General features: G+C 41.2%; 1 protein-coding gene across 21 annotated transcripts in view; it reads left to right on the top strand.

Annotated features, from left to right (window-relative positions):
* TENM3 (teneurin transmembrane protein 3) overlaps positions 1-27909 on the top strand; it is a 2657329-nt gene that overhangs the window by 2256922 nt on the left and 372498 nt on the right. For all 21 annotated transcript variants that reach the window (XM_056560421.1, XM_056560526.1, XM_056560513.1 and 18 more), the window contains one exon: positions 11775-11840. In XM_056560421.1, the coding sequence (XP_056416396.1) occupies positions 11775-11840 (66 nt within the window). The remainder of the gene's footprint in view (positions 1-11774; positions 11841-27909) is intronic.

Raw genomic sequence — 27909 nt, 5'->3', positions numbered from 1 at the left:
CTTTCCTGTCTGATAGGACTCATCTGTGCTCTCTCCTGTCTGATAGTACTCATCTGTGCTCTCTCCTGTCTTACAGGACTCCTCTGTGCTCTTTCCTGTCTGATAGGACTCCTCTGTGCTCTCTCCTGCCTGATAGTATTCCTCTGTGCTCTCTCCTGTCTGATAGGACTCCTCCGTGCTCTCGCCTGTCTGATAGTACTCCCCTGTGCTCTCTCCTGTCTGATAGGACTCCTCTGTGCTCTCCCCTGTCTGATAGGACTCCTCTATGCTCTCTCCTGTCTGATAGGACTCCTCTAGGACTCCTCTGCTGACATCATGAGAACAGTGCTCTCTGTTGACATATCTTTCCATTTTAGGAACTGTCCAGAGCAGCATATGTTTGCTATGGGGATTTCTTCCTACTCTTGACAGTTCTTAAAATGGACAGAGATGTCAGCAGAGAGCACTGTGTTCCAAAAAGAAACTAATTTCCTCTGTATTTTATTAGTATTCAGCAGCTAATAAGTACTGGAAGGATTAAAATGTTTAAATAGAAGTCATTTACAAATCTGTTTAACTTTCTGGCACCAGTTGATGTTAAAAAAAAATAGTTTTTAATCGGAGTACCCCTTTAAAAGGGGCTATCCAGGGACATATTTGTTATGTTTTACATATGGCTTGGGGTGTAGGAAAAAAAAAAAAAAAAGAGATATACACCTGCCCTGATCCCTGCAGCTTCTGTTCTGATGCCTCCTGGTAGCACTTATTTTAGTTCCTGCAATGAGTTATCTCTCTAGGATTTGACCATTAAGCCAAATGGAACACCACTGTGGCCAGTGATTGGCTGAGTGGACGAATCCAACTGAGATGACTTTTCACAGGAATTTGGAAGAACCACTGACAAGTGGAAACCATTAGGCATATACAGTAAATGACAGCTTCAGGGGACCAGGGTAGGTGAGTATGACTTATTTTGTTATTTTTAATATATCTCCAGCTATATGTAAAAATTGTTTTGTCCCTAAAAAAAACAAACTTTAATTTAGTGTATGTTCCAGTCTTTTGCTTTCTCCATGTCATGGTTACCTGTTTTAGAAAAAAATATGAACGGGTTTGTCTGACCATAAAAAAAAGAGTTGAGGCTGGTAGGAATACTTGCATGAATGATTTTCCCTTCTGTTGTTGTGGATACTATTTTTTATGTATATATATCCTTTTCTTCTTCAATCTCCATTTCCTGGTATAATTTACATACACAGAAAATGCCCAGATAATTAATGAGGCGGGTCACTGATGTGGCTATTTCCTGGGCAGTCTCAGGGTATTTATTGTTTTTTTAGGCAAGCTTGACGCCCTCTTTAAAGAAAAAATAAAATAACATTCTATACTCTGACATCATCTTTTAACTAGACAGACCACAACAGCAGGAGAGGGCTACGCTGACAAAGAAGCTATGACTGCTCTTTTTTTTTGTAGGGAAAGTATTGCTGTACAAGGACTTTATTTTGACCACAGTAACCTGAAGACCATTATCTGGTTACCTTCAACAGTATTACTAGTCATTTGCCTTGTCTCCGCAGGACCCCTACAAATGTGAAAGGAGGTGTGTGTGTGTGTGTGTGTGTGTGTATAGTATGTTTGTTATTTGACCTGGCCAAGCAATATTTGCATTATTGATTCCTATTGATTCCTGCCCCCTGCTGTATGCCTATATACTTATACAGACATGCAGGCCCAGGAGCATTAATATTATAGCCACTTTATATACAGTATATCACCAGCTTTAGCATAACCCCCGAAATGGAGTGTAGTGACATTAAAGGGGTACTTCACTGGACAACATTTTTTTTTTTTATCAACTGGTTCCAGAAATTTAAACAGATTTGTAAATTACCTCTATTTCAAAATCTTAATCCTTACAGTACTTATCAGGAGCTATATAATCCACAGGAAGCTCTTTTCGAATTTCCTTTCTGACTGACCACAGTGCTCTCTGCTGACACCTTTGTCCATTTTAGGAACTGTCCAGAGTAGGAGCTAATCCCCATAGAAAACCTCTCCTGCTCTGGAAAGTTCCTGACATGGAAAGAGGTGTCAGCAGAGAGCACTGTGATCAGTCAGAAAGGAAATTCAAAAAGAAAATAACTGTGGATCATACAGCAGCAAGGATTAAGATTTTTTTTATAGAAGTAAATTACAAATCTGTTTAACTTTCTGGCACCAGTTGATTTAAATGTTATTTTATTTTTCCCAGTGGAGTACCCCTTTAAGATCTGGATAATGGGCGTTAAACTATTCTACTTTGTATTATTGCATAATGATTAGTGTTGAGCGGCATAGGCCATATTCGAATTCGCGAATATTCGCGAATATATGGACGAATATTCGTCATATTCGCGAATATTCGCATATTTGTAATATTCTCATTTTATTTTTGCATATGCGAATATTCGCACGTGCGAAAATTAACACATGCGAAAATTTGCATATACAAAAATTAGCATAAACGAAAATTAGCATATGCTAATTTTCGTATATGCGAAAATTCGCACACCAGTCTCACACAGTAGTATTAGAGCCTTCTTACACCACATAAGCTGGAAGCAGAGAGGGATGATCACTGTGATGTGTACTGTGAAAAAAAAAAAAACAATATTCGTAATTACGAATATATAGCGCTATATTCGCGAATATTCGCGAATTCGCGAATATGCGATATTCGCGAATAAAATTCGAATTGCGAATATTCGCGAGCAACACTAATAATGATAGATAAAGGACACTCTGTAGTGTAACGAGAAAAAACAACAACAAATCATATAAGATGTTATACTATATGAAAATAATGGAAGAAATTGCTGATACTCCACAATTACACATGAGCTGCATAATTAAAGATTTGCTGAAAGAAAAATGAAGTGGGTAGTAAATAAAGAAGTATTTGTATTGTTTTTCTATTGAACCAACAGATGGTTTCCAGCATGTAATCTCACTAGATTTTTTTCCCATTCATGACTGTAGTTATCAATTCACATAATTAATATTGTTATTTTCCTAAGACTTTTACAATAAAGAATTGTATTTATGCAGGATGATGAATAGACCCGGTGCCCGGCGGCATGCTTGTCTGGTAGCACAGTGGCTATGTTTTTGAACAAAATAACAAATATTTAATTTGGTGAAGATTAATAGTCAGTACCAGATGACACCTTTTTCTTGGTGCCGTAGATGATTACATTCTCTGAATGTTCACATCTGCCACCTTGTGATTTCCTATAGAAGTATTCATTATACAGAGAACATCCTCACTATTGATCGGGATTTAGATTGAAGGAGAAAAGTGCACACATAGACACATGTGTACCTGCCTGCTCCCAGGCTTTGTCATCACTATGTGAGATCCCAACAACACTGATCAGTCTGAAGACTTTCAATTAAGACTTCCACTTTCTTACATTTGTTTCTCAGGGAAAAACATTGTCGCCCCTATGGATCAAGACAGCTGATAAGCTTTTTGCTCCAGCCACAAAAAAACAAAATTGTCCGCTGGCTGTAATGAGACGAATGTCCAGCAAATTTCCTTTTTCCTCCGGGAGTATCTTCTCTGCGTGTGAAAATCAATGATTATTTACTGGCGTTAATTCTGTTAATGCTGTTGCGTGCCCAACACGGGAACCCAGCGCTGTTACACGTCGCATAGTTATTTGCTAGAATGAGTAAACAGCAAATTAAAGGTTCCGTCCACGTATTTCAAAAAGATTAGGATAACTCGTTTCTCCAAGCGGATTCTCAGTTTGTGGCGGGCTGCATGCTGTTGTTTTAAACGAGTTTCTGTTATTTAGCGGTTTCTACAATTACTCTACAAGGGCTGAAAAATAAATTCACGGATTACGCACTGTGCACATACAGCATTTAGACCAACTGGGAGAGGTTTAGATTTCTTGTGTTATAAGCAGACTTTTACAGGGAAATGCTTCGGCGTTCATAGAGTACTGAATCTATTAATCTGGTTTTATTTTTTTCCACTGCTTTTTTTTTTTTATTGTATTTATTTATTGTGAACCTCAACAGATGTGACCCAGGCGGGTATATGAAACGATGAATCATGCATGGAGGATTTAGAATATATAACTAGTATGCGTGTAATTTATATGAATAACAATAATCCATCATCTTAAAGGAGAAGGTTTGTTGTTCGAACAACGTTTTGTGTAAGTAGAACGTGTAAGATAATCTCTCTAGTTCCCATGAAAGTAGCGTTATTTGCCACCAAATATACGCCTCAGACGCTGAACTCATAAGAGTATTTCATATCAACATTAATCCTTCAGACACAATGACAAAACAGTAGTAGGAGAACAGACGTATGAGTAATGCAATTTAAATAGCATCAGGAATTATGTTACCAGAATTGGAGAAAGTTTATGACATGATCACAAACCTATTTACAGTTTCTTAATACGCCCTTCCATCCCAGAGATATGTTGGTTTTTAGTTTGCTTGACTATTCAGGGAATCAGTCAGATGGGAGTAAATAAAAATTTTTGTGAATATCAGGTGATGGGCAGAATTATAAAGTCGGGATACAGTGTGGATATTGTACATTAAGAGGTGTTTCTGCTTAATACACACCCCTGACTATAATCCCGCCCATCACCTGATATTTACGCCCATCTGACTGATTCCCTGAATTGCCAGACAAACTATAAACCCATAAACCTCTGCAATAGAAAAGCATTTTAAGAAACTGTAAAAATATTTATGTGATCAAGGAGCCCATAGCTATTAAATGGAAATGTGATCTCTTTTTTGTTCGTATGGTCACAAGTCCTCTTTAAGTGCCTAAATAGTCAAAACAACATACAAGACATCTGCTATGTACCCTTCAGCCATGTCAAGTCCATTTTTATGTGTGTTAAGGGAGTAGCTAAGGTGGATGCACAGTTATCAGTCACACCTAGGCTTTGTTGTCTGAAGGAACCCAATTCCATCTCTTGGCACATAAGAAGACCCCAGTGTTATAAATGGCCCATGCTAAGTGGGGGGCCCTGTTATAGATATTGCATTTATGTCCAATGCTTCTGTTAGGTTAGCACTACTGGCTGGATACCATTTTATAAAGAAAAGTACCATGTTCCCTGAAACTGTTGATTGAAGTATCGCATAATTATCTTTACTTTTCCATCCTGGAGAGAAGTTGGACAAATTGTTCGTGACTGTTGTACTTTTCCACTATGATTATACGCCTTAACAAGATGATGTTTTCCAGCTGTTGTTCAAAACGGCTAGTGTTCTAGTACAAGGTAACATGTCTGACTCAGTGTTTTCAAGTCTTCCGTGCAGATAAGTACCAATAAGATTTGGCCTCGCTATTAACCTCTGCGCCCCTTTTTGTCTGCCACTGTTCTGCCGTAACCTCAAGGTTAAAAAGTCTAAGAGGCATCTTGTAGGATCAACTTTTCGACAGCAAAAACAAAAGACAAATAGGATACAAGAAAATGCCTCCATGAAAATTCATGAAGAACATAACATTTAAGGGCTGGTAGGAACTTTTTAGAGGCATTTTGTGATCAACTATTTCCTTGGCATCAAGTAATTGATGGATGATATTCCTTAGACACAGGTCAATGCACAAACGTTTTTTATAGAGCTATTTGTCTGGTTTTAAGTACCTTGCACGTGCGGTGAGCTCCCTATGTTCTTATTTCTCATTATGGCACAGTTTAAGCATTCATTTACATGGGTGTGTATTCAGAATATCAAATGACTTGTTTTCCTGATGAGATATTAATGCTTTAGTGATATATCATGCAGCTGAATATCATTTGTTTAACCTCAACCAATATTTCCATATATTTCTTTCTTTCTTTCCTTGTTTTCTGTTCCTCAGAAAAACTGAATATACATGTACTTAACTTAGACACTAGTTGAAAGCAATGGCTCCAACAGGTACACTATGTTATTTGTTAGAATACAGGTTGTTTGGTTCCCAATGTTTACTCCAAGGGTACAGTAAGTTTTTAGATCTGAACATGCCTTAGCCTCAACACATCCCTGGCAACATACAGCACAACTCTGCTGTTTTGTGGCAGACTTTTTTTTGTGCCAAAACTAGATGTAAATTTCAAAGAAAAGTTATATATAAAGTAAGCACTTATAATCCCCCTTTCTGCTGGATCCACCTCAGGCTTTTACTCAAAAAACAAACAAAAAAACTGAATAAAAAATTGCAATGGCTTATATCCAACCTTAAGATGATAGTAGCAGAAGCAAGCCATACACTGTCTCTCTGTTTTTCTCTGAATATTATTGTGGGAGATTAGCTCTGTAGTACTTGGCAAATCATGGCAAATTCAGAGACAGGGACATGGAAGTGAAATTTAAACAGGGCTTCTCCTGTTTTTATTTTCCAGCAAATATAGCCTTGACACACATAAGGACAAAGAAAATGTTGCTTGTCCAGTACTTACCCCACAGAAATGTGTATACTGAGACTTATTACCATCCACCCAACACAACAGTCAACAAATGTCTTAGGCTGCATTCACACTGCGGTTGGAGTGCTCCCGTACCCCAGGTGGACCACCACCAAACTTCATTGACTTTAATAAGCCGGCCGGAGTCAAACAGTGACTCCAGTCAGGTCATTTTTGCCCCGTATCCGGTTTTGAAAATTTCCCTCACCTTTTATTGTGCTAGTACTCAGCATGATGGAAGGAAATCGTCTTTTGCCATTAAATGATGACATTTATGAGTGATCAAAACCAAAACAATAGAATGCATAGATATTAATAATTAATGTGTTAAATATGAAGAGAGGCCATTAATAATGAATGAGTGCTTTAACCAATGAATTATAGATGACAATTAATAACTGATTGCTTACAACAATAAGCGGCCATAAATGCTTATTAATATTCATTCAGAAATTAGCATGAAATGGCCATGCCAAATACCAATACTCGCTCACACAGGGGCTTATATGATTGCCAAACCTCCATACTGGAACGTCACAGATTTCCATTAAAGTTGATACATTTCTGCCTGATAAATGAGTTTTTGTTAATTATGTGGACGATATTGACCTGTAATAGATATTATGTACATAAAAAACATTTGAAGAAACCTTTGAAATGACGTTTTTTCTGGCTTTCAGGAAGGCTGGTTATATTAATAAGGTCTTCTGGTTTCCTGTGAGTGATGTCAATGCTGCCATGAATATTAGCGTAGTGAAGAGTGACATGACTCACTGTGGCATTAACGTTAGGTTACAAAAGTTTGGTTCTTTGAACGTCTGTTGTATTCACATAGTACAGTGGAGAAAATGGCTTTACCTTTATTTTCATCAATATAATTAAAGTGAAGCGCTGCAAATCATAATTGAACTTATTCACTAAGAACCGTTTACATAATTAAGTCGGAAAAATTAGATGTAATATAACACCGCTAATAACGCGTTCATGTTAAACCTTATTTCAGAAAACACAATTCTTTTACTGTAAAACATAGTTTGTATAATCATGTAATTGGATAACACTACAAAGTGGTGATTGTTACATGTGTAGGTGAAATGTTATAAGGGTTTATATTTTATTTATGGCCTGTCGCCCGGATAGGCCATTAGTATCTGATCTACAGGGGTCTGACTCCCTGTGCCCCACTGATCAGCTGTTTATTGGCTCTCACATATACAGTACAGAGAGACAGAAGCAAACAACTCCATACATTGTCTAGTGGCTGTATTGGGTTACTGCAGCTGATCACCGATTCACTAACATTAACCCAGCATGGCCACTACACAATGTATAGAGCTGTCTGCTTCTGTCTCCCTTTACTGTATATGCGGGCGCCATTACTCTGGCAAACAGAAGATCAGGGGTGCTGGCTGTTGGAACTTCATCGATCAGATATTGATTACTTATACTGAGGATAGGTAGTCAATAAAAAAAAAATCCCAGAAAACCCCTTTAACTCCTTAAGGACCAAGCATTTTTCAGTTTTTGCACTTCCATTTTTTTCTTCCTTACATTTTAAAAATCAAAACTGATACTACAATAAGAAATGCAGCCGGCACTGCTTACTATGCTTATCCCACAAGAATAAGGCAACACACCACGAATCTCTGGGCGTCTGCGGCACTGACCACCGATGCTCTCAGCCGAATGCAGGACAGCTTTCCACAAATGGAACGAACACAAATAAGCACTGGGCACACTGGTTCTGGTCGAGCGGTTTATTGCAGGTGGTAATGCTCAGCAACAATTGTTTCGCTACTCGCAGGTAGCTTTTTCACAGGCTGTGAAAAAGCTACCTGCGAGTAGCGAAACAATTGTTGCTGAGCATTACCACCTGCTATAAACTGATTCACCGGAACCAGTGGGCCCAGTGCTTTTTCGTCTTCTTTCGATTGAAAAATCATGACCCTTTAAATTTTGCACCGAAAAATACATATGATGACTTTTTTTTTTGCATCACCAATTCTACTTTGTAATTACACCAGTCATTTTACCCAAAAATCTTCAGCGAAACGGGGGAAAAAAAATCATTGTGCAACAAAATTTAAGAAAAATGCCATTTTGTAACTTTTGGGGGCTTCTGTTTCTACGCAGTAATTTTTTGGTAAAAATTACACCTTATCTTTATTCTGTAGGTCCATATGATTAAAATGATACCCTACTTATATAGGTTTGATTTTGTCGTACTTCTGGAAAAAATCATAACAACATGCAGGAAAATTAATACATTTAAAATTCTGACCCCTATAACTTTTTTATTTTTCCACGAACAGGACGGTATGAGGGCTCATTTTTTGCACCGTGATCTGAAGATTTTATCGGTACAGTTTTTGTTTTGATCAGACTTTTTATTCATTTTTTGGTTTGAATTTTTTTTGCACGTATGTCATTGACCGTGCGATTTAATTGACAATATATTTTTATGGTTCAGACATTTATGCATGTGGCGATACCACATATGTTTGTTTTTATTTACATCTTTTTTTTTTTAAATGGGAAAAGGGGGTGATTCTGATTTTTATAAGAGGTTAAATCACATTTATTAACTTTTTTATGCAGTGTTATAGCCCCCTCTAGGGGTTGTAACATTGCAGACACTCATTGCAGGCACTGTTCAATGCATTGCCATAGGAATGCATTGATCAGTGTTTTCTGTGCTTGATTGCTCAAGCCTGGATTTTAGGCTTGGAGCAATTAAACACCGATCGGACAGCCGGGAAGAAGGTAAGGCACCTCCCGCTGTCCTCTCAGCTGTTCGGGTCCCTGCGATTTCACCGCGGCGGTCCTGAACAGCTCTGCTGAGCTAGCCGGTGTTGATTTCTCCTCTTTTAGATGCTGCGATCAACTTTGATTGCGACGTCTAAAGGGTTAATACCAGACATAAACACGATCAGCGATGTCTGGTATTAGCAGCGGGTCCCGGTTGCTGATAGCAACTGGGACCCTGCAAATACGAAGCGCGCTCAGCTTCTGAGCCCGCTTCACAGATCGGGAGCCGAGCACAGGATGTAAATACACGTCTGTGGTTCTTAATGGGTTAATGGTAATGTATGAGGTTAAAATACAGCACTGCTTTTTGTCCCATACCTGTATCAGGTATTAAAGTTAAACCTCACTGAACTTGGCAAAGGTGCAATGCCAGAAGCAGCCTATGGACATAAGTGGTGCTGCTGTTTCTGTAAGATGGCATCTATCTAACTATTTTTGTAGAACTCATTTAAGGTGGGTGTAAACCCCAAAATCATGAGGGAGCTGTATGCAATGGATTGTACTGTAGCCGGAGGTACTTTAGGGTTAGTTCACATGTGGTGTGTATGCTGCCAATTTACATATAGAAAACCTGCAGTGTGTTTAAGTAGCAATAATATGAATAAGATTAAAAGATATCTCATCCACAGGCTCTGGAAGAAATCTCCATTGATTCTGTGCCAAAAAATTGTCCCATGCGGGCAGAAATGTTATATTTATATTGCAGACAGATTGCAGACTTGTTGCAGGTTTTTCCCCATTGACTTAAAGGCTATGTTCACACGGCGGTATTACTGCTATTTTGCTCAAATTCCTTTCTGCAAAGCTTGCTACAGATTTTTTGCAGTTTGTGCTCAAAGGGAATCTGCCTGGAATTCTACAAAATTTAAAGACAGGTCTTATATGTTTGCGAAAATTCTGCGGCAAAAATGTTGCCATGTGAATAAGACAATGGAAACCCCGTTGAACATATTTGGGGAGATTCATCAAAACTTTTGATGAAGTCGGTCAGTTGCCAATAGCAACCAATCAGATAACTTCTTTAATTTTTGAAAAGTCCTCTAAAAAAATTAAAGAAGTGATCTGATTGGTTGCTATGGGCAACTGGGCAACTTTTCCTCAGCACAGGTCTTAATGAATCTCCCCCAAGGTTCTTTAAATTTTGCAGAATTTCCAAGTGGAAATCCTGCCATGGAGAATGGGAAGTCAATATCCATGACAAATCTGCAATGAAATGTTATTATTATGCTTATTACTATACAAAAATACACAAGTGCATTTTTTCCGGAGTTGGTATTTTGTATTTTAACCCTTATTAAAGGGGTTATCCAGAAATAGAAAAACACAACTATTTTCTTTCAAAACTGCACCCAGGTTGGGTTTGGTTCTAAAGCTCCGTTCCATTGAAGTGAATGGAGCCAAGTTGTAAAGCCACACCCAACCTGGAGACAGACAGGGAGCTGTTTTTGAAAGAAATTAGCTGTATTTTTATATTCCTTGGATAACCCCTTTAAATGTAGAGTGCCCTGGAACCAAGGGCACTGTATAACTAATTTGATAACACTAACAATTGCTGATTTTTTAAACCATTGTTTTTTTATTTATTTTTTTGTAAGTTCAATAATCCACATCAAATATTCATAGCACCAAATGCGCAAGAAATCTACATTGGAATTGGAAGCATTTCCTTCCTGTGTGGCTGTACCCTTACCCTAGAAGTAATACATAAAAATGTATTATAACTGTAAAATCTCTCGTGTAGGCAGCTTTATTAGTTTTTCAATATCAGGCCAAGTGAATGCATTGCCTAATTTTCCATATCTGATTGCCCAATAGCTGCCAGGTTATTTGTAGGGTTTCCCCTTTAATGCATGTTTTTTTTTCTTTTCTAATCCTCATTGATATCCATGTCCTTAAGATACCACAGAATGCAGTCTGGTTCTTTATTATAATATCCATTCTGCTTGTCTTCCTATTGTGTTAAGAAGTGTGAATATTCTATTGGTTTCCTGTGGGAATGGCATTTTTTCTTCTTCTTCTGACGGTTGCAGGCTATTGCAGCGGGCACCGGAGCTGTAATCCTACGCTATCACATTTATGCCCAAAGGCTGTAATCTACATAAATTCATTCCTTTGACCTATGCTTAGCATAAATGTGTTCTGTACAGGAATGCGTAGGGGCTCTGTTTCTCATGCAAATCCTATGTCCTGGAGAGATCAGACGCTAGCTATATGGCATACATGTATCTGAATTCACCTGGGATCGGATATTGTTTTATTACTGCGTTATTCCTGTAGAGGCAAACCCTAAAGCAGTGTTTCAGCCCAGTGTGCCTCCGGCTGTTGCAGAGCTACAACTCCCAGCATGCTGGGAGTTGAAGTTTTGCAACACACTGGTTCGAAAACCCTAAAGTCTGGCTGATATTTGACCACTGTCATTTATTTTATTTATTTATTTATTTTTTATGTTTTGTCAGTTTTACCTCTATTCGACATGTGGGACCTGACACATTTTTTCTTTGCTTATTTTAGATCTGTTGCAGTGCAAGCCGACATCCACTCACAGTCGCAACCTAAAATGTGAAAACGGCTTTCTGGGTAGGTCTCCTCGCTCCTTATCAGTGCTTAACATTGATACTTTTACATTTTTAGTCTCTTTTTCATGTGGTTGCTTCTATGTGACCCTTCATCTAAATTACATGTAGCATAGGAACCATTGATCTTTCCTTGTGTGAATAGACCACAGGAATTACACAGACGGTCCAGTATTTCATATATGTTTGTAATGCTGTACTTTGTTGTTTTTGTTTTAAGGTTTTTAAGTTTCATTCAGCACAAGTAATTTTATTTATACCTGACACTGTTTTCATTGTAGCCATTGTCTTAATTGTTGTTGTTTTTTTTTTTCATGCCCGTTTATCACATTGGTTGGATGCAGAGTTATTGTTCTGGGATAAGAGTATAGGATTTTCTGTACAATGCTGCTGCTATGGTTACCACAATGTGTCTCCAAATGCTGTTTTTTTTTTTTTTTTTATGTATTAAAATCTACCCTGCTGCCATTTTTCATGTGATCCTGTGCAAAATGCAAAAATCCCTATGGCTTCCTGTAAAGGGATTTTGCATAGGGGTAAGGTCTCTTATTTTAAGGAGGATAAGCATTAGAAATCAAAGGTGGCAATGTGTGGAAAAAAATACTAAAATATCAATTATTGCTGACATGGGTTTATATATACTATATTTATTTATTTTATCTCTGGAACCTTGTGTACTCCCTTCTCAAGTATAATCTATATATTTCTATATAATGCAGCAGACTCTATACGTTATGGGTTAAAGGGGTTGTACAAACAGATAAAACATTTTTTTAAAAGTTTTTTTGGGGACTTTTACTTTGCAGGCCTGTTCTTTTTGTTCAGCTAATCAGCTGTTCGATAGAGCCGTGGTAGAGCCCTGCAAGGTACTGCTTTCTTAATCCAGTTTCTGCCCATTCCCGCAGGATTTCTGACCATTACTACCTGCTACCGCAAGGTGTGTGTGTTCCATTCCTGCCCACTCCCGCAACAATTGTGTCCAATCCCGCCCGCTCTCATAATTTTTTTTTACATCTTTAAGAAATAGTACCCTCTGTGCCATTTCATTACCCCTCATGCCATTTAATTACCTCCTTGTGCAATTAAATTACCCCCTTGTACCATTTAATTAACCCTATGTACCATTATTTCAGCCCCCTGTGGCATTTTAGAGATTTGCGGGACTGCGGGAAATTTTGCAGGACCCGTTTTATGTTCTTTGACCACCCAATCCCACCAACAACAACCTCATTACCGCCCGGGGGATCCCAATCCCGATGCAGGGCTCTAAGCCAATGCTTTGGCAAATACAGGTTTAGCGCCTTCTGAAGTAAATAAGAGCTGCAGTAACCTGGAATAGCTGCTTCACATTAAACTGAGCCATCTGCTTCTAGCACATATATTGTGTATATGCAGCTCTGTCGAACAGCTCATTGGTGGGCACCCTTCCGATCAGACATTGAGTGTCCCTTCCTCGGTTAGGCCATCAATGTGAAAGTCCCTGAAAAAAACTTTAATGGGTATGAAACTAATTAAACTTACTAATATACTTTCAATATGATAGCTTCCCTGATGTCCTGCTATCAGCACTGATCTGACTACACTTCAAGGTTTCAACTGACAAATATTTTATATAAATATGATCATATTGTGCAATTCTGCTCAAATTCTGTTCTGCAAAGCTTGCAGTAAAATTTTTCCAGAATTTCCAGTAAAATTTTTGCCAAACTTCTGTGTTCTCAAAACACAGAATTCTGCTAAAATTTAAAACCACAGGGAATTGAATGGTATTTTGCTAAATTAAAGACAAGGCAATTCCGCCGCTAAATTTTGCTGTGTGAATGGGACAGCAGAATCCCATTAAAGTCAATGGGCATTAAATGTCTGCAGATGCACATGGCCATAAAGAAAGCTTTCCTATACTTCTCTGTGTCAGTGGGTGGCTACTGACATTTTTGAAGTGGCTGACTGCCCAGCTTAGTTACACAGCTAAACCAGCTCCTTCTTCTTTACTGCTGATGCAGAGAAAGGGGTCAGGCTTAGAAGCCCACTTCAAGGATATCACTAGTCACCTCCCGATACAGAGAAGTACAGGGGAGCCCTCTTTATGTGTCAGAACAAACCTGGAAGCCAGACAAATGCTGATAGCAGAATATATCAGAGAATCTATCATATAGAAAGTATATTAGTAAGCGTAATCAGTCTCCATGTCAGACACATTAATGCAACTTTTATTCTGGCTGACGACCTCTGTAAGTGAACCCATAATCAAGAACAATAAAAAGGGAACTATTAACCCAGATATTGACTGCTATACATATATAATATAAATAACTTTCTTATTTGGGTTTACCCAACTTACTTTACATTACACTTCTGAGTTGAAGGAGCATATGGACACAATAAACATAACTGAGCCATTAAAAATATTTACAAATATAGAATTCTGAACCAATAATAATACTTTATACTGTGGGGGGGGGGGGGGGGGGGGGGGGAAGGAATAGGAGCCCTTATGATAAAAGTGTTTCTGACATTCTAACTGCTGAGGGGTAATAAAGATATATTTAATGGCTCAACATTCCGTATTTGAAACTAGAAGAGAGGTATTAATTTACTTTATATTGCAATTTTTTTACATTCATTAAAAATTCCTTGGCACAGACTCTAACCAGACTGGAAGCAGAACAAGGAATAGCATTTGTCTAGAATGGTATATATTGGCCGTTCCATTCTGCTTTAAATGTAATTCCAGAATTCCGGATATGAGGGTATGTGGGTGTATGTATCAAGATTGATGTATTAATAATCTGAAGCCAATGACGGATCTCTTCTAGAAACCCCGGGAACATATTGTATATAGACTGCTATTAGTATTAATGACAGCTAAGACTGTGGAAATGCTATCTAGTGCAGGTGTCTGGGCCAGTTTTCATGGAGACTGCAGGCTTTGTATAATTATGAAGCCATACTGTGGAGTGACCTAGTTGTGGGCTGGTATATGGCAGAGTACCATGGTTTAACTTTACATCTGCACAACTGATGGCATGCAGGGCTCATATTTGTTGCCTGTTATGATCCTTACGTTTAATCACAATAGGTTGAGACTACATACTATGTCGTTTTTATCATCACATCACATTCAGAAACATATCCCCTCTCCTGTAAATAGGGGATTTGCTTTATTTCCCTGAAGTACCCCATCAGGGTCTATTCACACGTACAGTGCAGCATCCTTCACATATTTGAACTGCAGGATTTGATGCTGCAGATTTGAAGTTCTGTACAGTCATTTAGTATAGTTTGAAATCTATGGCATGAATTCTGCACATCAAACCCTGTGCATTAAATATTTGCAGGATTCTGTACGTGTGAATAGTCCCTTAAGGAGTTATTTTTTATAGAAAGTTAGAAACTGCATCACCCATGATCTTCATTTATTAGCCAGAGCAAAGAACAGCTACTAAGAGCATCTTTTGCTTTGGATGACCTGTGCATTACACAAACAGCCTTTTATTACCAAAGGAAACTACAAGTTCATTTCTCCATTGGTGGCACTGTTATTGCTGCCAGGTGTCTTCACACATGCTGGCTAATAGCAATGATTTTGGCAGAATTGTCCTGGCCTGTGAGTAGAACTACTGGGACCAGGACTGCCATAAGAAATTATGGGGCACCTTACACATCTCATGGCCTGGGCCTCTTGTACCCTGCCCGAGTCTGCCTCAGGTCTTGACCCCAAATCTTATTACTCGGTATTTAAGGAGGAAATATATACACGGCTAAATGCAGAAGTTTGACCCCCTCCGATCTGCTATTTATCTCCTCTCCCAGTGATTCTGAACTAGGGTGGGGCAGCCCTTTTTAAGACGAGTAACACTTTCCTTGAAAAAGGTGGAAGGGAACAACGTATTGTCCATTGTAGCAGGTGGGGGTAAAAACTTCCCCTGTAAGGCCCTACTCTAGCCCTATTAATTCCCTTCTTGGCAAGTGTTACTCACCCTAAAAAGGGCGGCCCCACACAGGAAACTCTCTCTATTTCCACCTAAAAACCCTGGAAAACTGCACTGTTTGTATTGGGAGAGGTTCCTGTGTGGGGCCGCCCCTTTTAGGCCGAGTAACCCTTGCAAAGAAGGGAATTAATAATGTGATTATAGTGCGTATATTTTATCCTTAGAAAAGTGAAGTTTTAGCTAATGCATATCCTCAATACTTACTTGTGGTCTGAGGAATGTCTCTAACTGGGGAGCAGCGCCTTAAATCTGTTTGGCACTAACCATATTTGTGAAGTGTTGGTGTAGCAGCATGGTCAATTTACTCTGATGCATCAGGCATTGGTGGGTGGAAATCCTGGCTGATCCATGCCTGATTCGTCTTCACAAACATCAGTCTCTCCACAGACAAGTTCTCCTTGTGGTTACTATGCCCCCCCCGCACTAAACACCCGCTCTGATGGCACACTACTTGCCAGACAGGACAGCTTTTCCAGGGCAAACTCTGCTAGTTGCGGACACAAATCAAGTTTGGCTGCCCACAAGTTCAGCGGAGCTTTAAGGTGTGTTGGCATAGCCATGTCAAGGTATACCATCAACTGCTTGTTCAGGTCCTACTCCAGGTCTACCTGATGATTATGAGTCTTCACTATGCCGATGAAGAAAGCTACTCATCAGCAACTGTAGACTCAGGCTGCTGTTGATGAAGCTGGTACTTATCCTGCCACCAAACCCTTCCCCAGCAGCAATGGCAGTGGAAGGTGAGCGCAGAGGGTTCCCCCAAGTCAGACCTGCAAGAAGTTGGAGGATGGTGCAGATAGGAATTGGCCAACTAACTACGTAGAATGTCTCTGTAGTAGGTCAGTTTGTCCTCCCTCTCAGTGGATATGAAAAAGGCCCCCATTTTGTGCCGGTAGCAAAGGTCCAATAAGGTGGAGAGCCAGAAGTCATCTTGCTGCCGAATGGTGACAATTCCGCGGTCACTGTGCAAGCAAGTGAGCATACATCACCCCTCGGAGTGGTGCCGCTCTGGTATCCTGTGCCTGTTTTATTGCCATGTACGGCTAAGTATATACTTGTGATCATGCTTTTTTTGCACTATTTGCACCACAATTCTGTTTACAACCATTTGCTGCTATGTATATGTCGTATGCTAGTCTTCTTATGTACTATGCACTTTCTGTAGGATACTTGAGTGACACCCTTGTTTGGTTCTCTCTCAAAATTTTGGTGCATTTGCAATGATAATCTTGCCATTCTTATAGCTCATACTGTATTCCCTAATATTCTATTTTACATTAAAATAAAGCCAATATTCAGAGCAGCAGAGAGATCATCCAGTAGCGGACAGTTCAGCAGGTCTTCCCCTCTCCTCACTCTTCAGGCCCCCGCTGCAGGCTTCCCATTCTCTTGCACATTATCTTGCACCTTTGCATATATCTTCATATCTAATTAGATGAATGGAGAGCAAAAGACGTCTCCTGCAAGGAAACACAATTCTCTATTAGTTTATAGTATCTTACGTCCCCTTTGGAAAGCTTTGCCAGCATCCCATTGTTTTATTTGTATTAATAAAGAATTGGCCAGCTGCACGATACCTTCCGGAATTCTTTACGTCAGCCACAATGAGTTCTTTTAGTATTTTAGCCATAGGAAGAAAGAGAATGGCTCAGTTATAAATTGTTATGCTTTGTAAAGGCTGAGCAAGAGCACTTTTCAATAGCATTATTTGCATGTAGAGTTTTAATTAAGAGATAACTGTCGCCACAGGTTGACTGCATAAGGCTTCAGGATCCAGCAGAGAGATAAATGCCAGTGCCAAGTTTTACAGGTTGACTAGAAAACAGGGGGTCTATAACAGAAAATGGATTTATAATTAAAAGCATGAACAAAGTGCTACTGAATTTGGTCGATGTTATTACCTTAAGACGTTTCTTTAAGACATTTCTCCCACAGATTAAATGATAGCTCATCCTGGCACTCACCGTTGACTTTTTGTGACGTCTAACTATAGTGGTCAGATAAGAAGAAAGAGTGCTAGAGCATCCGGTAGTCATCTCATGACCTGGCATTTATTACACATTGGTAAGGAACCCTTAACCAGCAAGGAACTTGAAAAAGTAACCCACCAAAATCTAAGCATCCAGCCTTAGGCTACATTTTCACATTTTGTTCTGTTTGTAAACTTTAAGATGCCCCCAAAATAGATAGTTTACTGCCCTATAAACACACCAAAAGTATATTTTGTTATATAAAATTTTACCTGAACTGTTGGTTATTCCCATTCAAAAAGATTTTCAATCATAACATTAGGGCATTTTTGTCCTTTTAAAGGGGTTCTCCCTTGCTTATACTGTTTTTTGTTATTATGTTTGTGTGTTATGTGTGTATAAGTATGTGTTTTTTTTAATGTGTGTTGTGATTACGTATATATGTATTTTCTTACCTTTTATGAAGATCCGGAAGCTGGCCCCTTTTTCTTCCAGCGGCTTGCTGTGTAACCTTGGCCTCCGCCATGTTGTGTTCGATAAGTGGGATTTGGGGGTGTGTGTTCTTGCTTCTGTCCTTCCTATTTTCTGATGTCCGATGCAAATCTTTTCTTCCTGTTTCTTCTGTGGCTCAGCGACAAATCTGCGGCCTCTTCCGGCGCATGCGCAGGTGTTTTTGTTTTTTTTACCAATAAAGTTTTTTTTGTCTAATTGACAAACTGTCTGCGCTTGCGCTACGCTATTAGCGTAGACCTAACGTACGCTACGCTATTAGCGTAGCACTTGCGTACTCGCGCATGCGCAGACAGTTTGTCAATTAGACAAAAAAAACTTTCTTGGTAAAAAAAAAAAAAAAAACAACTACCTGCGCATGCGCCGGAAGAGGCCGCAAATTCGTCGCTGAGCCACGGAAGAAACAGGAAGAAAAGATTTGCCTCGGATGTCAGAAGATAGGAAGGACAGAAGCATGAACACACCCCACGACATCCCACTTACCGAACACAACATGGCGGAGGCCGAGGTGCACAGCAAGCCACTGGAAGAAAAAGGGGCCAGCTTCCGGATCTTCACAAAAGGTAAGAAAATACATATATACATAATCACAACACAAAGCTATGTCTATATTGGACCCCCTTCCTCCCATCAATAACCTGTCAGTAAGTGCCAGTTTGTTCTACAGTGCCACCACATGGGACATCAAGCTTTACACAATGTACATTTAAATCAATGGGCTTTCAGTCTTTAAAAGACCTGTCCTGTATTAAACAGATTATTTTATGCATTCATTCTCTGCTTTGGCCAAAAGATGATTCCTGAACAGAAATACTTGAGTCTACTAATTCTTAATTTCCTAATACAATGTATGAAAATAATTTTTTTGAAGCTGGACTGTCCACATTTGGGGATTCCAAATGGCATAATAATAAATTAACTTATTTTTATTGTTTTTCGACTTCACATCTATAAATCAAGTTGTTGCCTTTATAAACTAAGGTCTTTAGAGTACAATAGGAGAGCGGATTCACAATGAATAAAACTGCAGGCAAAACTGAGAAATACATTTTTGTCTGTAGTTTAGAAGCTCTACCTACTACTCACACCCTAGTTATTACTAGGTACTGTTGTTGCTGACAATGCTTACATTATTCTCTCTGCAATTCCTTATGACATACTGGTTGGAATCTAAAGCTTGCTATATACAATGGAAAAACATGAGCTTAAACTACTGATTCCAAAGGTCTTGCTGAAATCAGCTGGTTTAGCCAACAATAGATAAATATAGGTTGGACCCACTGTCGTGCGGTAATAACTCAATTATGAATTATGGTCATAAAAATGTATAATTATGAAAAATGTTTAAATATGAAACTTATTACAAATATCAAAATTATGACCTGGTGAATTGTAGACAAAGCCAATTAATACAATTCACATCTGAGTCCGACTATTTCCTCAGATATCAACAAGTTATTTTTATGACGGGATGACATTAAGGCTTAAGGATGTAGTTTTGCAATATACAATTATACACAGGTATTATAAAAGTATGGCAATTTTTATAAACATAAATGAGTAATAAACACAATGATATATGCAAATGAATATCAATTAGATATATTAGTAAACATTATAAGCTTTTTAATTAACTAGATATAGTAGAACAATACATGTGCGTAGTTAGTAACTTATTAAAAAAAACAAAAGCTACTAGGTTAGGAATATCATATAAGAAAAAGGTTACATATCACTCTATACAGAGGAACCTCATGATATTAAGATTGGCACTATCTAATTATAGACATATCAAAATGGAATGCTAAATACACTCCCCGCCCTCTTCTAATCAACTACACATCACATGATTCCAAGAATGGGCAAATCCATAAGGATATAATCATGGAAGAATACTTTCACCCCATTCTGGACTATTTTTCTATACATGATCTTGGTAAGACATTAAAGGGGTACTCCGATGCTTACACATCTTATCCCCTATCCAAAGGATAGGAGATAAGATGCCTGATCGCGGGAGTCCCACAGCTGGGGACGCCCGTGATCATGCACGCGGCACCCCCTTTGTAATCAGTCCCCGAAGCGTGTTCGCTCCGGGTCTGATTACGGGCGACCACAGGGCCGGCGGCGTGTGACCCTGCGATCGCCCCTTAATCAGACCCGGAGCGAACACGCTCCGGGGACTGATTACAAACGGTGTGCCGCGTGTATGATCCCGGGCGTCCCCAGCTGCGGGACTCCCGAGATCAGGCATCTTATCCCCTATCCTTTGGATAGGGGATAAGATGTGTACGCACCGGAGTACCCCTTTAAGACAAATAGCATAGTTATATGACCTCGCTAGTTTCTGTGTGGGAAATATACTTATAACACCTAGTTTGGCGAGTAGGAATTCTATCAATGTCTAAACAATGATTTAATGCTTTGATAGATTATAAGTCCTGATTCTTCTTCAGGTAGAATGAAGTCTCACAATATCCTAACACTATAATCTCAATATGGAGATAATAAATTATTTTATTTAATTAATATATTTGCCAATCTAAATGGTATAATGCCATCCACATTATCCAAATTAGTCTTAATTAAATGGAATACCATTTTTGTGTCTCTTGCCAAGTCTGTGTAAGAACCTTCTTTCAGCTCTTAGGAACACTGAACGGTCCATCTCATCGTCAGGGATAGCCATTGGTCTCGTACCGTGTGATGAGTCCGGCTTCTGGGATCTCACATGGCTTTCATGACTTCCATCTTGTGGACCTCTTTCAGTGGAATACTTCTTTGTCTTTGTGTGTTCTCTACAGCCCAGACTACAGCACAGTCTACAGTTCACAGTCCAGAGTCCCTAACATCAGGTTTACCGGACTTTTTAATTAGTTAGACACACCCTCCTAAATTGGAATTCCCCAATGAATGTAGGTTGGGCGTGAACATATGGTAATGACTATGACATCACTATTATACCCAGAATGCATTGAGCATATCACCCATAATGCCTTTCCTGTCAGTGTAATGTCAAGGGTTAACTGCCAATAACTGATCTTAAACCCACATTCCACACATGACAGATGGAGCCATAATTTAATTGGGGTGACACATATGAGTAATTAAAACCTGGTTTCTCCAGACATAGAGTCATCAACTAGACATTTTCAACACTATCACATTTATGGGAAAGATAATAATACAATGGATGATTCTCCAACACAGATGTGTGAGTGTCTATGTGTCCAGTCAAATGGGTAATTAACTGTTAGTCAGAATAACATTCACAAGACCTCTTATCTTGCCTTATCCAAACAGCCATAAATATCTAAGAAGACAAGAAGCATTCTCTCAGGCTGGCACTTTTTTGTAGAGATGAAACTTCAGAATTGTGGCCTACTTAGATTATACACAAAATACCCAACTGACATCATGCTATTATGTTATGAAACATATTAAGCATAGTGATTCATTTTTGGGGCCAAATTAGCACGACACCACCAATTTTGGTAGGACCAGTAGATAAATCATCTAAGGTACAAAGTGATCTTCTGATTCCTGACAGAAGATTTTGGGGACAGTGGCTTTCCATAATTTCTCCAACAAGCATGTTTGACCAAACCAAGTTGTTACGCCTAGCGCTCCGGGTCCCCGCTTCTCCCCGGAGCGCTCACGGCGTCTTTCTCCCTGCAGCGCTCCGGTCGGTCCCGCTGACCGGGAGCGCCGCACTGTCATGGCCGTTGGGGATGCGATTCGCACAGCGGGACGCGCCCGCTCGCGAATCGCATCCCAGGTCACTTACCCGTCCCGGTCCCCTGCTGTCTTGTGCTGGCGCGCGCGGCTCCGCTCTCTAGGGCGCGCGCGCGCCAGCTCTCTGAGACTTAAAGGGCCAGTGCACCAATGATTGGTGCCTGGCCCAATTAGCTTAATTGGTTCCCACCTGTTCCCTGGATATATCTAGTCTCCTCCCTTGCACTTCCTTGCCGGATCTTGTTGCCTTGTGCCAGTGAAAGCGTTTAGTGTTGTCCAAAGCCTGTGTACCTGATCTTCTGCTACCCTTCCTGACTACGAACCTTGCCGCCTGCCCCCGACCTTCTGCTACGTCTGACCTTGCCTCTGCCTAGTCCTTCTGTCCCACGCCTTCTCAGCAGTCAGCGAGGTAGAGCCGTTGCTAGTGGATACGACCTGGTTGCTACTGCCGCAGCAAGACCATCCCGCTTTGCGGCGGGCTCTGGTGAAAACCAGTAGCCTCTTAGAACCGGTCCACTAGCACGGTCCACGCCAATCCCTCGCTGACACAGAGGATCCACTACCTGCCAGCCGGAATCGTGACAGTAGATCCGGCCATGGATCCCGCTGAGGTGCCGCTGCCAAGTCTCGCTGACCTAACCACGGTGGTCGCTCAGCAATCGCAGCAGATTGCCCAACAAGGACAGCAGCTGTCGCAGTTGACCGCCACGTTACAGCAACTTCTGCCTCTGCTACAGCAGCAACCATCTCCTCCGCCAGCTCCTGCACCTCCTCCGCAGCGAGTGGCCGCTCCTAGCCTCCGCTTGTCCCTGCCGGACAAATTTGATGGGGACTCCAGACTCTGCCGTGGATTTTTGTCTCAGTGTTCCCTGCATATGGAGATGATGTCGGACTTGTTTCCTTCAGAACGGTCTAAGGTGGCGTTCGTAGTAAGCCTTCTCTCAGGAAAGGCCTTGTCTTGGGCCACACCGCTCTGGGACCGCAATGATCCTGCCACAGCCACAGTCCAGGCCTTCTTCACTGAACTCCGGAGTGTCTTCGAGGAACCAGCCCGAGCTTCTTCTGCCGAGACTGCCCTGTTGAACCTGGTCCAGGGTAATTCTTCCGTTGGCGAGTATGCCGTACAATTCCGTACTCTTGCTTCAGAACTATCCTGGAATAACGAGGCTCTCTGCGCGACCTTTAAAAAAGGCCTATCCAGTCGCATCAAGGATGTGCTGGCCGCACGAGAGATTCCTGCCAATCTGCAAGAACTCATCCATCTAGCTACCCGCATTGACATGCGTTTTTCTGAGCGACACCAAGAGCTCCGCCAGGAAAAAGACTTAGATCTCTGGGCACCTCTCCCACAGTATCCGTTGCAATCTACGCCTGGGCCTCCCGCCGAGGAGGCCATGCAAGTGGATAAGTCTCGCCTGACCCAGGAAGAGAGGAATCGCCGCAGGGAAGAAAATCTCTGTCTTTACTGTGCCAGTACCGAGCATTTCTTGGTGGATTGCCCTATCCGCCCTCCACGCCTGGGAAACGCACGCACGCACCCAGCTCACGTGGGTGTGGCGTCTCTTGGTTCCAAGTCTGCTCCTCCACGTCTCACGGTACCCGTGCGGATTTCTTCTTCAGCCAGCTCCTCCCTCTCAGCCGTGGCCTGCTTGGACTCCGGTGCCTCAGGAAATTTTATTTTGGAGTCATTTGTTAATAAATTCAGCATCCCGGTGACCCGTCTCGTCAAGCCGCTCTACATTTCCGCGGTCAACGGAGCCAGATTGGACTGCACCGTGCGTTACCGCACTGAGCCCCTCCTCATGTCTATTGGACCCCACCTTGAGAGGATTGAATTTTTCATTCTCCCCAACTGTACCTCTGAGGTTCTCCTCGGTCTGCCTTGGCTCCGGCTTCATTCCCCCACCATTGATTGGACCACCGGGGAGATCAGGAACTGGGACTCTGCCTGCCACAGGAAATGCCTCTCCCCCCCTCCCAGTCCCGTCAGGCAAGCCTCTGTGCCACCCCATGGCCCCCGTCCTGGTGTCACACTGCCCCGTGCCAGGTCTCGCCCTCTGCCCTCCCTCCCCATTCCCACTCCTGTTGTACTGCCTGCCGTTGAGGAAACCCTCCATTCTTTCCCGGTGTCCTCATCCCAGGGGAGGCAGTTACTGGACAAAGAGAAGGGGAGACCTAAGGGGGGGGGTACTGTTACGCCTAGCGCTCCGGGTCCCCGCTTCTCCCCGGAGCGCTCACGGCGTCTTTCTCCCTGCATCGCTTCGGTCGGTCCCGCTGACCGGGAGCGCCGCACTGTCATGGCCGTTGGGGATGCGATTCGCACAGCGGGACGCGCCCGCTCGCGAATCGCATCCCAGGTCACTTACCCGTCCCGGTCCCCTGCTGTCTTGTGCTGGCGCGCGCGGCTCCGCTCTCTAGGGCGCGCGCGCGCCAGCTCTCTGAGACTTAAAGGGCCAGTGCACCAATGATTGGTGCCTGGCCCAATTAGCTTAATTGGTTCCCACCTGTTCCCTGGATATATCTAGTCTCCTCCCTTGCACTTCCTTGCCGGATCTTGTTGCCTTGTGCCAGTGAAAGCGTTTAGTGTTGTCCAAAGCCTGTGTACCTGATCTTCTGCTACCCTTCCTGACTACGAACCTTGCCGCCTGCCCCCGACCTTCTGCTACGTCTGACCTTGCCTCTGCCTAGTCCTTCTGTCCCACGCCTTCTCAGCAGTCAGCGAGGTAGAGCCGTTGCTAGTGGATACGACCTGGTTGCTACTGCCGCAGCAAGACCATCCCGCTTTGCGGCGGGCTCTGGTGAAAACCAGTAGCCTCTTAGAACCGGTCCACTAGCACGGTCCACGCCAATCCCTCGCTGACACAGAGGATCCACTACCTGCCAGCCGGAATCGTGACACAAGTGTTTGTGTGTGTGGTAGGTGGGGAGCTTTTCGAGAGACAGCTGTTGGCTGAACAAGGGGCAAGAGGTGGCCTGAACACAGACAAAAGGTGGTCTCAGCATTGGTTCCTTCTAGTTAGGTATAACTGGAGAGATCAGCACCCTTTTACATTGGCCAATAGACCACAGTTAACAAGCTTCCCGAGGGTGGATCAATCGCGTGGCTGGGCTGCACAAACAATTGCTGGATGATTTATGTGGGCCTTTAAATTCATCATTATAGGCTGCACACCCCTTGTTTTTGTGGTCCGAATGCTCATTCACTCAATAATAGGCCTGTGTTACAGAGACTTAAGTAGACCTCTTAAACTATATTTATTTATTTTTCCGTTAAATTTGCCAAAAGCAAACCTCGATCCTGGTGATTTGTTTTGCATCCTTATGGGCAGAAAAATTTTAGTTGACTAGCAAACAGGCAAGTAATTAATCTAGGGAGAGAAAACTCTCGCCTACTGGTAAAACATATATGTCCTTTGGAACAGAAATACACCATATAGATGCATGATCCCTACCAGTTTAATAGAGCAGCATCATGCAACAAGTTCACTGTGTTCATGCGCATATTTATTGGAACCCATAAACATTTTTAAATTGTCATTTATGTTATAATTATCAGCAAAAGCACTGGATGTTATTGGTTGAAATATAATGTGCAATGTAGTCTATACAGAATTATGTAGTATCTTGTAAAAAGGGTCATTATTGCGCTTTCGTGTATATTAGTTCAGCGCATTGACTAAAAGGCAAGCAGCCCATGAAACTAATAAGATTATATATTAAATAGCTTAATCATCCTAACCTGCAATATCCTTATAATTAGCCTCCCTCGCACATCCTATTAATGCGCTACGTGTGGAAAAGAAATTGGTCAAATACGGGGAATAAAATATTAAATAATTCCAATTTTCTATGTTTCTTTATGAATGGGAATCACACATCCATTTAGCTCAATTCCCTAAACTTCTGCTGATATTTTTAGGTTGTGAAGTCTGCATAATTCTCTGACTGCTCATTATTGCATTATAATGAATAAATGATCGAGCGGGAACATATGTGGTTGTGAATGTGTTGTCTGCCTGAAGATCCACAAATACACAGAGCTACAGGAGTGTCCAGAATATTAGAGGAAATTGAATGTAAAGCGTCGGAGATAAGGCTTCTCCGGAGATTAGGAGGCGTGTGGGTAACCATGGTATTACATCCCTATGGTATATTATACTTTTTTTGCCAGTGTTTTACATGCTAGATAAAGCTTCACGTTAGTCATAAAACTAAGATACACTCACTAATAGATCACCAGTCGTGATTAGTTACAAGAGGAGATGATTAAAAACATATATTGAGCCCCTTCAGGAATTGGATCTTTGATAGTGTATCTTGTAATGTATTGAGCCCTTATTACTTGTAAACCCTGTAGAGAACCCGCACCGAGTGCTAATACGTAGTGATACAGAGGAAGAAAATTACTGTTTAATCCTATAGAAAAACCACCAAACGTAATTTTTTTTTGACAAAGCGTGTAATCCAATGTAAACTTGCGATAAATTGTTGGGCGTAAAGGTATTTACCTTGGAAAATTATTGACAGTTCCAACAAGCTGTAATATTGATACATTCCAAGGGCTTAAGGAGGAAATTTCAATCTGTGTTGTAGAAAGGGCCATACATTGTGAGGTGTTATACTGTAGAGCGGTTCCCAGGAGAGGTTACATAGATGTGTGTATTTGCTTGCAGCTTTTGATTAGTATTGGATAAAGACAGAAAGCATTGCTTACTTTTATATACACAGGGATTGGTATTATTTTTCTTCTTATTGCAGAGATAGACCAACAAATAATATGGCACATAGCGCATACAGATGTAGCAGAGTTGAGTTTGATACATGCAGAAGAGAATCAGTAAAGAGAATAGGAGTAACCATAGACATGACCTGTATAAAAGAGCCAGTGATCAGCGGAGGAATGAGAAAATTAAATTGTGCAACCCTATTTCCCTACAATTAGGAATGGAGCGTGTCAACCCCTGCACGAAGCAGCAGCCGACATGCCCCCTCCATGTATCTCGATGGGAGAGCCGGAGATACACAGTACTCCTTTAACGTTGTATGAACTTCTTGTGTGATTACTGGTGTGTCTTCCTATCCTGCTCTGAAATTAAAGAGGTTAACCATGTTTACAATGTAAAACAACAACTCTGATCCCCCATTCAGGCCCCAGTTGGCACCCAGGTCATCCTTTTGAAGTGGTCGTCATGTGACACATCCATAAAGCAGCCTCAGCGGTCATGGTCCATACTCCAGGCATCAGCCCTCAATGATGGAAGCCATAATTCCTAGGATATGACCCATGACCACCAGGGCCACTGATTGACTAGTGTGGTCATCTAACAACCATTCCAAAAGTAGAACCGAGGTGTCGTCAGAAGCATTGTTTGTTTGTTTTTAAATAGTAAAACATGGATAACCCCTTTAAGACCTGAGGGCATCTGAGTATCAGAAGTCATTATTAGGACAATGAGTGGGCAGCTGCTGCATGTGAAGTCTGGTTCTGCAGACTAGCAACCCGCTAGTATCATTACAGTGAACCAGTAATTATTTGTGTGGTCCTTTACTGACAATAATTGGGCTGCATAAAGGATCATTTTAAAAAGTGCCTATTTAACTAAGCAGTGCACATATGTGTCATCTGTCCATGTAACTCATAGGGTCTGTTCATCCCTCCTTTATTTTCTACTGAAGAGAGAGGGATGCTGTAGAGCCACTCTGCTCTTGGATGGGCTACGATGTGCTACCCTGAGTTTGGTTGTCCTCTGTCTTTGTGATACCTACACCCTTAGGCCAGTTTCAAAAGAGCATAATACAGCCACATTTCATTTCTTCAGGTCAAATGACCCAGATTAACAGCTTCCATTTGGCTTACAAATATTCA

Source organism: Hyla sarda, chromosome 1 (assembly GCF_029499605.1).
Source record: "Hyla sarda isolate aHylSar1 chromosome 1, aHylSar1.hap1, whole genome shotgun sequence".
NCBI lineage: Eukaryota > Metazoa > Chordata > Amphibia > Anura > Hylidae > Hyla > Hyla sarda.
Note: the sequence above shows the minus strand (reverse complement) of the source record. Positions and strands in the feature narration are given on the sequence as shown.